Source organism: Coregonus clupeaformis, chromosome 26 (genome assembly GCF_020615455.1).
Source record: "Coregonus clupeaformis isolate EN_2021a chromosome 26, ASM2061545v1, whole genome shotgun sequence".
Lineage (NCBI taxonomy): Eukaryota > Metazoa > Chordata > Actinopteri > Salmoniformes > Salmonidae > Coregonus > Coregonus clupeaformis.
In genome coordinates, this window is record NC_059217.1 from 32,274,704 (window position 1) to 32,288,416 (window position 13,713).

Sequence of the window (13,713 nt, forward strand, 5' to 3'; positions counted from 1 at the left end):
CCCCCACTGTAGCTTACTGTTAAATGTAGTTTTAGAACGGCCCGCGACATGGTTTATGAATGAAACATTCAACCCTCCCAATGAGCGAAAAACTGTAATATGGGTCAGATCTTTTTAACTGTTTGGGCTAGAAACAAGCAGTTTTCGCTGTACTAATGGTGCAAGCATGACACTAACAAATCTGGGCTCGAGAAACAACGATACAGCGAAATCTCATCATTACAACAATTATTATCTGGGTGATTTTCTAGGCGCACTGGTGCTCCCATATTAAAATTCCAGGTCGCAGACCAAAATATTTAGGAGCATATGCGATCAAAATGGTCGTGCTTTAGAGCCCTGGACGTCAGAAGTGCTCTAGAGGCCGAATGGTTCTACTGCTGTTGTTCTGGTTCTTCTATTAGCTAAAACAGATTACAGCCATATAAAACCCATTTTAAAACTCCTACAGCAGCATCATAACATAACCCACTACATAAACCAACCCATTACAGGCCAAAAAGTGTTACCATCCACCCAGTGAACTCAGTCAGTCTGTCTCCATGATGTACTTCATCCACACCCTGAAATAACAGGAACACTGTTTTCTGCTAACTCCCTCACTGCCAGCTAATGGATTCGCTATTCTCCCCCTTCTCCATCTACGACACCATTTTGTGTACATCTGGCCCTTCATTGGACACTGTGTTAACAAACCTCCAAACGAGCTTCAATGCCATACAACAATCCTTCCGTAGCCTCCAACTGCTCTTAAACACTAGTAAAACTAAATGCATGCTCTTCAATCGAACGCTGCTGGCACCCGCCCACCCGACTAGAATCACTACTCTCGGCGGGTCTGACCTAGAGTATGTGGACAACTACAAATACCTAGGTGTCTGGTTAGACTGTAAACTCTCCTTCCAGACTCACATTTAGCATCTCCAATCCAAGGTTAAATCTAGAATCGGCTTCCTATTTCGCAACAAAGCCTCCTTCACTCATGCTGCCAAACATGCCCTCGTAAAACGGACTATCCTACCGATCCTTGACTTCGGCGATGTCATTTACAAAATAGCCTCCAACACTCTACTCAGCAAATTGGATGTAGTCTATCACAGTGCCATCCGTTTTGTCACCAAAGCCCCATATAGTACCCACCCCTGTGACCTGTACGCTCTTGTTGGCTGGTCCTCACTACATATTCGTCGCCAAACCCACTGGCTCCAGGTCATCTATAAATCACTGCTAGGCAAATCCCCACCTTATCTTAGCTCATTGGTGACCATAGCAACACCCACCCGTAGTATGCGCTCCAACAGGTATATCTCACTGGTCATCCCCAAAGCCAACACCTCCTTAGGCCGCCATTCCTTCCAGTTCTCTGCTGCCAATGACTGAAACGAACTGCAAAAATCTCTGAAGCTGGAGACTCTTATCTCCCTCACTAACTTTAAGCATCAGTTGTCAGAGCACCTTACCGATCACTGCACCTGTACACAGCCCATCTGAAATTAGCCCACCCAACTACCTCATCCCCATATTGTTATTTATTTTGCTCATTTGCACCCCAGTATCTCTATTTGCACATCATCTCTTGCACATCTGTCATTCCAGTGTTAATAGTAAATTGTAATTATTTTGCACTATGGTTTATTTATTGCCTTACCTCCATAACTTGCTACATTTGCACACACTGTATATACATTTTCTGTTGTATTTTTGACTTTATGTTTTGTTTACCCCATATGTAACTGTGTTGTTGTTTTTTTTCGCACTGCTTTGCTTTATCTTGGCCAGGTCGCAGTTGTAAATGAGAACTTGTTCTCAACTGGCTTACCTGGTTAAATAAAGGTGAAATAAAATTTTAAAAAAAATAAAAATAAACTGCTAACTGGTGAGTCCCTTCTCACTCTCTCTTTCTCTGCTGACCCTATTAAATGAGAATAGGTGTGGTTGTATCAGTAGTAATGAGCTTAGCTGTGAGTAGAAAGGCCTGATGTGCAGTCCTGACATATTTCATGCTATAGTTAGCTGTGGGTCATTTTAACACTCTTAATTAAGAGCTATCAGATTAAGGTCTTTAGTGTGCAGCTAGTTAGGCCACGCAGGACCTGCACCGAGCTACACCAGGCTACTGGGACTGCCTTGCATAACCGTCAGCAGCACCTGCCGTGATGGCACACAGAGTTAGTTACCGGCTACCAAATGTCATGCAGTGAGCTAGGTTTGTGTGTGTGTGTGTGTGCCGACCGAGGGAGTGCAGTGGTCCTACACCTTCATCAGACACGCTGGCAGGTTTATCATTCAGGTCAGAGCTGGGAATAAAGGTCTAGTTAGTATTTATAAAGGAAACAGTGAGTCACAGACAAACACCGTCCCTGACTAGATCACACCTAACTGGACAGGGTCAGAGAAATATGGTGTTGAGTGGGAAAGTCTGGATAAGGAGAGGTCAAATAAAGCTTGGATTGTTATCTTAATGCAGAATGATTCAGCCTCCCTCCACATCCTATTTAATCTCTATTGTTATGGTGGACACATGCTTTTGTGTCACTGTGTTTTCAGTGCAATCTGTTGGATAGGTCCTGTAGTCCTGTCTGTCCCTTTGGCCCTTTGTGTGGCCCTAAACCCAACAGGAAATATCAGGGGATTTGGCTGGCCATTACATAGCCTTAACTGGTGTGTGTGTGTGTATTAGACAGACGGAAAGAGAGGGAGACTGACAGAGTGAGAGAGAACGGGATAATATTTGTTAGCCAGCCCTGCTCCCTGCATCGAGGCGAGCAGGGAAAAACACCCCTGGCATCGGGCTCTGGATCAGATTATCTGCAGTGATTCACAGGCAGTGAGTCTGCTCAACTGTGATGCCAAACCCTCTAAACGATGTGTCTGTCTTTTGTCCCAATGTGACACTAGGGGCCAGGAGTTTATCAGAGTCCAATCCCAAATCAACTCTTATTGCATCTCAATACTCTCTAAAGTAGCTTCCTCTTCCTCCTCCTCTCCTTCGTCTGCACTGAACTGGACAGATTCCTAGTGGGAGCTGGTCATTCACCATATTACCTGTCCTCTAGCTTCAGATCAGTTCTGCAGTAGTTCCAGACCCCACTGTGTGTGTTCTCTCCACCATAAGCTCTCTGTCTGTATGAGATGCGGTAAGGTTTAGATCTGCCTGTTGGCTAGGCCCCCTGTGAAGAGTAGAAAACAGAGAGGGAGATGGAGAGAAGAAAAAAAGATGGCAGAAATAGGCTAGAAAAAGTGCTGAGTCAGTGTAATGCCTGAGGCTCTTCCCTCTTTACCGACATTGACAGGCTACAGGAACAGAAATCCCTCTTCTCCTCTCGCTCCCCCCTCTGGTCTCTCTGGTCTCTCTTTTATCTCTCATTCCTCTCCCCTCTCTGGTCTGTCACTCTCCCTGCTCCGGGGTGTAGTTTCTCCTAGATATAGGATCGAAGATCATCTTTCCCTCCCCAATGCTAAACGTAACCATTAGTGGGGGAAAATGCTAAACTGCCCCTAGATCAGCGTCTAGGGGCAACTTCACCCTGCAACTCTTTCCCTGTGCTTCCCCCTTCCCTCTCTCTCCCAGGGTCCTTATATAACTAACAGAACTAGGTCACATACATTCCTCCCCCAAAGCTGCTCCTTCTAGCAAAGGTTAGACTACTTTCCTTCCCTTTTTGCTACTCTCTTCTTTCTCTAAGAGTAGGAATGTGTCAACACTGGGCTCTTTTTTCATGTGTCAACACTCGGCTCTCTTTACAAGTAGCGTTAAAGAAGGGGACAGGAAGGGCCGTTTCTAACTGGGTCCCAACTTCCTACTTTGTATTCACAGAAGTGTTTCTCACTCCTGTAGCATGCAAAATATAGCTATAGTTTACTTCTACTTCTACCATGCGTCTGTGCGTGGAGGAGTTTTGAAGTAATGCGGGTGTCAGGTGTCTTCACAATCAGACTAGAAGCTGTCAATCATCTCTGTGGTTCCTGTCCAGGAGTTCCTCAGACATGTTGTGACATGAACATTCCTGCCATCACCTCTATCTTTACCGTGGCAGAAGTCTGTTTAGTCAAAACAAAAAGTGTAGCCTAGCTTATAGGCCTATGTAGCTGGTGTAGAAGTCTAGTCGCTATATGGCTAAAGGCGATGTCAGTGTAAATGGCAGAGCCTTCAGTTCAATGAGTTTTTAAGGCGAAGGTGACCTTCTACCCACTACTAGCCCCCTCATGGTGATGTTACTTCATGGTATTTCACTCTGCTAGTCGGTAGGTTCGAAGAAAGTGGAAAGGGGAGCTGACGCCCAATTCAAAATCAACCCCCATTTGGCTATGTGGAATTTGTGCCATTATTCCTCATACTTCTCAGATACTCTTGGGCGATTCCACGGCAGCGGGAGCGGAAAATATTTTTGGTATCTCAGATTGATCTAGCAATTCTCACATACAAAACTTAATTGGGAGGAAGAATGTTTGAAATGCTTTTTACATTTGTATCACAAACCACTTTCTAGAAAATCATGATGAAAGTGGCCATTATAGGCCCTTTCTAGACCTATACATGCCTCCTGTAAGACCCTATGATCTGAACCGTACATGATACACACAAGATCTTGGTGTCAAATATGGAGTAGGTCTTGATCCTGAAAAAATAAAATAAAATCACATTAATTTATTCAACATAAAAACTACCCTTTTTGATTTGGTTAATTTTAAGACACAAATCGATTTTGATGATATAACTGAAATCGTGAAAATACATTTGTTTTGCCTACTTATAGGCCTGTCAACTTACAGTATACCCCCAACCCCTGGTCGCACATCAACCATTCTCCCTCTCTCACGTATGTGACATTTGAATGTATACATAGTTCAAAGCTATGGCTCGAAGTTTAGCCATGGCTATATCCACCGCAGGGTTCATATTATGGTCTGGATCTGTATGCTGCCTCTCACATTACCCACACTGCCATATCACATCTCTCTGCCAATGGATGATATATCTGGTGAGGGCTGGATGTATGCATGTACAAGGTGTTGATGCTATATGAATAGGCCCTCATTGCAACACCAGCAGGACTGGAGGCTTGGATGATTAGATGCCTGGATCATGTGTTCTGTAGTTGAGGAGGAGGATATAGAATGGCCGTGTTCGTCAGTCTAGGTCAGGGTAAGTAGAGTGAAAGTACAGACCTATGTTCTACATACTGATATTATATACTGTGTGCGTGTGAGCATGTGTGTGAGTGAGTGATCCACTATAGACTTGCCAGTTGACAGGGTGTTAACGTGTGTGTGTGCAATGTGCATGTGTCCAGCTCTGACCTGACATTGATGTTTGAGTGGTCAAGGTGAAGCTCTTAGGTTTCAGAGAGAGGGGTGTGTGTGAGGTGACAGTTGCAGCATCCAGGTGTTGTTTAGATCCATACTGGGCTTCAAACAGAGGCCGGGAGAAAGTGTTCATCACGTAACTATCATAAGTTGAATGCACCAATTTGTAAGTCGCTCTGGATAAGAGCGTCTGCTAAATGATGCAAATGTAACAAACATTTAAATGTTAAATGCTAATTAAAAAGGTGAACCTGTTCAGGCAGGCCCCATGTCCATTGAGCCCTACACACACAAACCACCGAGGACCCTCCCTCGTCTCCTCAGCCTTTACCCCTCAGATAAGATAAACACAAAAAGACCCTTCTCTACTTCTCTCTTTTTCTCTTTTTTTTACTGCTCTGTTTATCTCTTCTTCTTGTGCTCTGGTGCAATATTAGACCTTTCCCAGCTTACTCTCTAGCACTAAGACCAAATAAGGAATCCAGTGGCAGATGTAAGCATCTGCAGGCTGCAGGGCAGTTCTACAGTAGTTTGGTTTTACTTCAGTGTCCAGTGCTCCCTTTGTCCAGCAGACACAGCCCAGCCCTGTTCCTGTAAGACCTATAAGGCTTAGCTTTCCTCACCTGTGGGCCCTGTGAGGGACACGTCTACTGATGCATAGCAACAACAATGATGAACCTGGCTTATAAACACAGGACACTTGTAAAACGTGAGATCGTGTTCATATGTTGAACCACTGGTACCCCAGTCGTCATGTGTGTTGTTCAGAGTGTGTGTTTATGTGTGTTCCAGGTACCCCAGTCGTCATGTGTGTTGTTCAGAGCACAGCTCGTCAGGTCCAGGTGTGTCTAGTGGAGACAGCAGCCTCCCAGAGTATCACCATGAGCAGTACCACACGACTGACCACAAGGTGAGGAGTTGGCTAAAGCACAGACAGACTGGACCATCAGGCTAATTAACCACTACAGACTTACTGTATGTGTCTACGGGCTTTCAGACAGAAAGCAGGCATATGATGATGTTAGATCTCTATTTGCACATCATCTTTTACACATCTGTCATTCCAGTGTTAATACGAAATTGTAATTATTTTGCACTATGGCCTATTTATTGCCTTACCTCCATAATTTACTACATTCGCACACACTGTATATATATTTTCTGTTGTATTTTTGACTTTATGTTTTGTTTACCCCATATGTAACTCTGTGTTGTTTTTATCGCACTGCTTTGCTTTATCTTGGCCAGGTCGCAGTTGTAAATGTGAACTTGTTCTCAACTGGCTTACCTGGTTAAATAAAGGTGAAATCAATTTTTTAAAAGACCAGAGTTGAACAGTTGTTTATTTGCGCCGTGAGCCATCTAAAGCATGTATTTTCCTACCCTACAAAGCCATGAGTTAAGAGGGGAGGGGGACAGGGGTGTTAATGGGGCCATACATGACCCATGGTAAAAGACGGGTAAGGGAGAGGCCGTACTGAGTGTGGGAGTTCACCCAGGTAGAGAGAGAGGTGGGGGGTGAGTGTGTGTGGGGCCGTATATATTCTTAACCTCTGGCTAGAGGTGAGGAAAGAAGAAGGGGGGAGGGGGAGGGGGAGGGGGGTTGTTATGTAAGACTTACAATTGGTTGTTATTGTGCATTATAAACTGGGTGGTTCGAGCCCTGAATGCTGATTGGCTAACAGCCGTGGTATATACCACGGGTATGACCCCCCGGGCCTTATTGCTTAAATAGACTTTCCCCCCAGGCCCCCACTATGCCTCACTGTCCTCACTCAGTGTTTCTCTTTACAGCATTAGCCACTTTAAGACTAATTAAGCAATAAAGCCAGAGGAGGTGTGGTATATGGCCAATATACCACGGCTAAGGGCTGTTCTTATGCACAACGCAACGCTGAGAGCCTGGACACAGTCCTTAGCCTTGGTATATTGGCCATATATCACCAACCCCGAGGTGCCTTATTGCTATTATAAACTGGTTACCAACGTAATTAGAGCAGTAAAACTAAATGTTTTGTCATACCCGTGGGATACGGTCTGATATACCAAGGCCTTCAGCCAATCAGAATTCAGGGCTCAAACCACCCATTTTATAATCTCTCTTAAACAGTTTCAGCCCATATCCACACAGCTGGGAACTAGCAGCCTGAGGGAGAGAGGTGAGGAGGGCTGCTGTGTGAACCCAGATTTAGTCCTCCGTGGGCATGAACTGGTCTGCTGCGAGCTGGCCTATTCTCTGTGTGTGTGTGTCCATAGCAAACAGGCATGCTGTCAGTCCCTTATAGAACAGTCTTTTTTGTTCTATCCCTCAGTCTAACAAAGTACTGTTTCTCAACCTGAGATGCTAATTCCCGTGTTTCTGGTGTTCCTCAGACACTTTATCATGATCTGTCATGTCTTACGCAGTAAGTTTACAGTAGTTTCTGTGGACCTCAACCTTCCTCTTCTACGTGTGCGTGTTCTAACGATGTGTGTGACTGTTCCCTAGGTGGAGGAGGAGTCGGGGACACGCACACACTCCTCCTACGACGTGGGACTGGAGACAAAGAGGGCTGCACTAGAGGAACCCAACACACACAACACTGAACAGGTAACAGACACACACACACACACACACACACACACACACACACACGCGCACACACACGCACACGCACAATGAGAATTGAATTGGTGTGTGTTTTCCAGACTGTGAATCAGGAGGAGCCTGTAGTGGTGGAGCTCTGGTCTGCCCCAGAACCACACCCTGATCCTGAATCCCCCACTGCTGCTGAGCCACACTCACACAACACACACCCTCACACCCACACCCACACAGACCCAGAGCCCAATACACAACCCCCTCCCCTCCAGGACCAGGCACCTCCACCCTCCTCCTCCTCCTCCTCCACCCCACCGCCCAGCGATGACCCAACCCAGGGACAAGCCTCCACAGACCCCCCAGCCCCAGTCGAGACCCCCAGGGATGCCCCGGCAGACCCCAGCCCAGCCCCCACTACAGAAGACCTCCAACACACACCTACCTCTACCTCTCACATCCCTGCTCCAGACCCAGCCAGGTAAGATGAGGACTGTGTATGAGATGTTATGTCTGTTTATACAGCAGAATTATGTGTCCAATACTATTTTTGTCCTTGGGATCAATAAAGTATTTATTGTATCGTAAGAGGCGTCATTCAGCCTACCACTGTGATGTACATCCAGTTATCTAACTGATATTCCCTTTCAGCTGCATTCGTTTTAAATTTTTCGTATATTGATAGTTTTCTTATTGACTTGACATACGTTTTTAGTCCCAATCTTGGGGGCCCCCGCTTCCCCTTTCTATACACAGGTTGCTACTGTAAACCTACAGTTAACTTTGTACACTGGTTCCTTCCTCAATAAACCTAACTGGACCTGGACTAAAACTTGGACTGGACTTGAAACATGGTGGGAATAAGTGGAGATGTTGATTGTCTGCTAAACTGGACCTCTGGACAGATGGAGATTGCCACTCCTGATCGGATCAGGTGTCATTGGATCCTTGGATGGTTCTGACGGGAGGTTTACTGGCTAGTTTAGTGCTCTCTTTGTCGGACCTTCTCAAAATGGCTACCGAGATGTGGACACTTGCCTTTTACAACGAACATTTGACTCACCACAGCCTGGACTGGAGGAGGCTTACCATTCCAAAGACCCACCCAACCACATCCCCTTCTCTCTCTCTCCCCCATCCCTCTCTTTCGCCTTCTCTCCTCCCCACCCCATCTGTCCTCTGTTGCCCTCTCTCCCTCTTCCTCCCTCCTAGGGGCTCTTCCATAAATGGCGTGTCCTTTCTTTCCCTCAGTTCAATAGAGGTTGCCAGATCTGATCCCGCAGTAGAGGAACCCCCTGTAGAGGTTGCCAGTGCTGAAGCCGATCCCTCTTTAGAGGTTGCCAGTGCTGGATCTAATTCCTCTCTAGAGGGCAATGTTTTTGCTGATCTCTCTGGCTCTCAGTGTGGGATGATTCCCCACAACCTGGCAACCCAAACCCCTCCTTTTGGCAGCCCGCCCACGAGGTGAGTACAGAGTTTGAATTGAACCAATCAGAAAGCAGAAACAGGTAAACAACCATACAGGTAACCAATCAGATGCCAGACACTCCTCTCTGCTACACTCAAACAACGACCGCTGGCCTTGTTCTCCTTTATTTGTCTTTTATTTTGGTTTTTATTATTTTCTTATTTTCTTCATCTGCTGTGTTGATCATTACGGACAAACACACTGTTGATGGCATGGAACAAATGAACGGAGGGAATGTTATTGAAAGAAAATATTTAGTTTGGGTGCATCCAGACTGCATTCAATGTTTAGTTTTTTTCTCCCTTCATCCCCTCTACTCCCTCTCTTCTCTCCTCCCCTCCCTCTCTTCTCTCCTCCCCTCCCTCTCTTCTCTCCTCCCCTCCCTCTCTTCTCTCCTCCCCTCCCTCTCCTTCTTCTCTCTCCCTCTCTCCATAGTGGTGATGGTGACTCTGTAGAGAGCCAGTCAGAACAGGGTCAGGTTGCTCCAGGTTCTGATGCTGATGTCCAGATGTCTCTCAGCCCAGAAGACCCAGACCAGGGTCTACCAGAGCTGGACCAGGGGGGAAACACCTCCCACAGGCACCAAGACACAGACCAAGACCAGCAGGTGAGAGGGAGTCCCACAACCTAGTCCCCACCCTAGTAATGTTCTAGATAGTAGACTGTTATTTCTGACACTGACTGACTGTAAGTGTAATGAGGGGTGTAGAGGTTTGCGTGTGAACGTTGAGGACTGGGGCTACACATGGTTTGGCTTCCAGTCCACGCAAAGAGCTGCTTCATTAATGTTTCATTCAAGAAATGAACCCTCTGCACCCTCTGCCTTTCTCCTACTGTAGAGAGAGAGGGAGAGTGGAGTGAGTGAGTGAGAGAGAATGAGAGAAGCCCTGTCCTAGCCAGTATTGGTACAGAGCTGGTCTGTTTTCCAACCGGATTGGCTGCAGACAGACAAAGCTGAACTGGATTGGCTAGGAGGCTTTGTCGGTTGGTGGCTTTGTCGACCGTTCTGGGGTCTTATAAAGGAATAATGTAATAAATCAATTACAGCTCACTGCTTGTGTGTGTAATGTGTATGTGTGTGTGTGTGTGTGTGTGTGTGTGTAACGTGTGTCTCTATACCTGTCAAGGCCGTGGATGAGGCAGTGGATGAGGCAGTGGATGAGGCAGTGGATGAGGCAGTGGATGCCAGTGATGCCAGCAGTAGGGAGACGGACCCGTCAGTGCCCAGTAAGGAGGACATCCCAACCTTCGACGAGTGGAAGAAACAAGTCATGGAGGTGGAGAAGGAGAAGAGTAAGAAACACACACAGGCACACGTTCCCTTCGTTAATATCGTGAAGAAGGGATGCTGTTCCCTACAGTAATTTTTCAGACAAATTAGTGCAGAGGCCTCACATGTAAATCTCTGTCCTCCTTTCAACTCCCTCCCTCACTCTCCCCCTCCTCCCCCCCTACCCATACGTAAAAATGTATGCACGCATGACTAAGTCGCTTTGGATAAAAGTGTCTGCTAAATGGCATATTGTTATTATTATTCTCTCTCTTCCCTCCTTCCCTCCGTCTCCTTGCTTCCTTCCATTCTTTCTCTCTGTATCTGTCATAGTTTCTCTCCCTTGCCTTTCATTCTTGCATCTCCCTCTCTGACTGAGGGAGTTATGGGGATTTCAGTGTGTGTGTGTGTTGCGTAATCTCTCACTCTCTGTCCTCTGAGGCAGCACTCCTCCACCACCACTAATGGCCCGGTCTACAGGAGCAGAAGGACACACAGACAGTTCACACTTACACTCTCAAACTCAACACACACTTGAGCAGGCCACGTGCACTCACACACATACAAATGCTCCCAGATTACACCCATGGGTACCCACACACTGTTAGATCATAGACAGCGTGGCAGAGTGAGTTAACCCATTGTTTTATGACCCGCTGAGCTAGAAACTGGACCTTATGTAGATCTCCTGTCCTCAGCTTCACCTTCAGACAGACAGACAGACGGGGGAGCATTTTCCTAGCCCAGAAACCCACCCAAACAACAGTCACATTTTTAGACATGGGGTGACGATGGCACATAATCCAAGATGAGTTCTGAATAGTACAATTAGTGATTTCATCTGGAGTTTTCTCATAAACACAGGAAAACACTGACTGAACTGTCTATGTTTAAGCTATTGATATTTGAAAAGGTTGTATTTTGTCAAATATTAATGAATGCCCCTGTTCCAAACATGGCTGCTGTGTACCCAACCTGCTCTGTCCCACGTTAATGCTAGCGTGTGTGTGTGTGTGTGTGTGCATTTCAGTGTGGGCGAGTCGTGGAGTGTATGCATACCTGTGCATGTAATGTGCCAGCATCATTGTTTCTTTCATTTCTGAGAACAACCTATCAGTTCTGTGCATGTAAGGTACACCACGTACGGTGTACAACATACTGTCTCAGCCTCTCCTGCACATTGATAACATATAGCAACTATAGATTATAGGAATCAGACCAGGCTACTGATATAGCAACTATAGATTATAGGAATCAGACCAGGCTACTGATATAGCAACTATAGATTATAGGAATCAGACCAGGCTACTGATATAGCAACTATAGATTATAGGAATCAGACCAGGCTACTGATATAGCAACTATAGATTATAGGAATCAGACTAGGCTACTGATATAGCAACTATAGATTATAGGAATCAGACCAGGCTACTGATATAGCAACTATAGATTATAGGAATCAGACTAGGCTACTGATATAGCAACTATAGATTATAGGAATCAGACCAGGCTACTGATATAGCAACTATAGATTATAGGAATCAGACCAGGCTACTGATATAGCAACTATAGATTATAGGAATCAGACCAGGCTACTGATATAGCAACTATAGATTATAGGAATCAGACCAGGCTACTGATATAGCAACTATAGATTATAGGAATCAGACTAGGCTACTGATATAGCAACTATAGATTATAGGAATCAGACTAGGCTACTGATATAGCAACTATAGATTACATGAATCAGACTAGGCTACTGATATGTCTGACAGGTACTGTACCTTATCTCTACATATTTATCTACATGGATGATTATGTGTTATCTACATTAAGATGACCCAGTTTTCCCAGGACTCCCTGGAAATCAGTGGCATTTGTTACTGAGCGGACTATCCTAGCTACAGTGGGGGAAAAAAAGTATTTAGTCAGCCACCAATTGTGCAAGTTCTCCCACTTAAAAAGATGAGAGAGGCCTGTAATTTTCATCATAGGTACACGTCAACTATGACAGACAAATTGAGGGGAAAAAATCCAGAAAATCACATTGTAGGACTTTTAATGAATTTATTTGCAAATTATGGTGGAAAATAAGTATTTGGTCACCTACAAACAAGCAAGATTTCTGGCTCTCACAGACCTGTAACTTCTTCTTTAAGAGGCTCCTCTGTCCTCCACTCGTTACCTGTATTAATGGCACCTGTTTGAACTTGTTATCAGTATAAAAGACACCTGTCCACAACCTCAAACAGTCACACTCCAAACTCCACTATGGCCAAGACCAAAGAGCTGTCAAAGGACACCTGAATCTGCAATAGGTAAGCAGCTTGGTTTGAAGAAATCAACTGTGGGAGCAATTATTAGGAAATGGAAGACATACAAGACCACTGATAATCTCCCTCGATCTGGGGCTCCACGCAAGATCTCACCCCGTGGGGTCAAAATGATCACAAGAACGGTGAGCAAAAATCCCAGAACCACACGGGGGGACCTAGTGAATGACCTGCAGAGAGCTGGGACCAAAGTAACAAAGCCTACCATCAGTAACACACTACGCCGCCAGGGACTATCGTGAGATTTTGAGATAAAACCTCCTTCCATCAGCAAGGGCATTGAAGATGAAACGTGGCTGGGTCTTTCAGCATGACAATGATCCCAAACACACCGCCCGGGCGAAGGAGTGGCTTCGTAAGAAGCATTTCAAGGTCCTGGAGTGGCCTAGCCAGTCTCCAGATCTCAACCCCATAGAACATCTTTGGAGGGAGTTGAAAGTATGTGTTGCCCAGCGACAGCCCCAAAACATCACTGCTCTAGAGGAGATCTGCATGGAGGAATGGGCCAAAATACCAGCAACAGTGTGTGAAAACCTTGTGAAGACTTACAGAAAACGTTTGACCTGTGTCATTGCCAACAAAGGGTATATAACAAAGTATTGAGAAACTTTTGTTATTGACCAAATACTTATTTTCCACCATAATTTGCAAATAAATACATTAAAAATCCTACAATGTGATTTTCTAGAATTTCTTTTCTCATTTTGTCTGTCATAGTTGACGTGTACCTATGATGAAAATTACAGGCCTCTCTCAT

At 45.4% G+C, this 13,713-nt stretch overlaps 1 protein-coding gene across 1 annotated transcript in view; it reads left to right on the forward strand.

Moving 5' to 3' along the window:
- Positions 1 to 13,713, forward strand: part of LOC121540191 (SUN domain-containing ossification factor-like) — a 68,039-nt gene that overhangs the window by 33,211 nt on the left and 21,115 nt on the right. Inside the window, 6 exon segments of the mRNA XM_045207818.1 lie at positions 6,100 to 6,217; positions 7,796 to 7,897; positions 7,996 to 8,366; positions 9,137 to 9,349; positions 9,789 to 9,960; positions 10,481 to 10,646. Of these exon segments, the coding sequence (XP_045063753.1) occupies positions 6,100 to 6,217; positions 7,796 to 7,897; positions 7,996 to 8,366; positions 9,137 to 9,349; positions 9,789 to 9,960; positions 10,481 to 10,646 (1,142 nt within the window).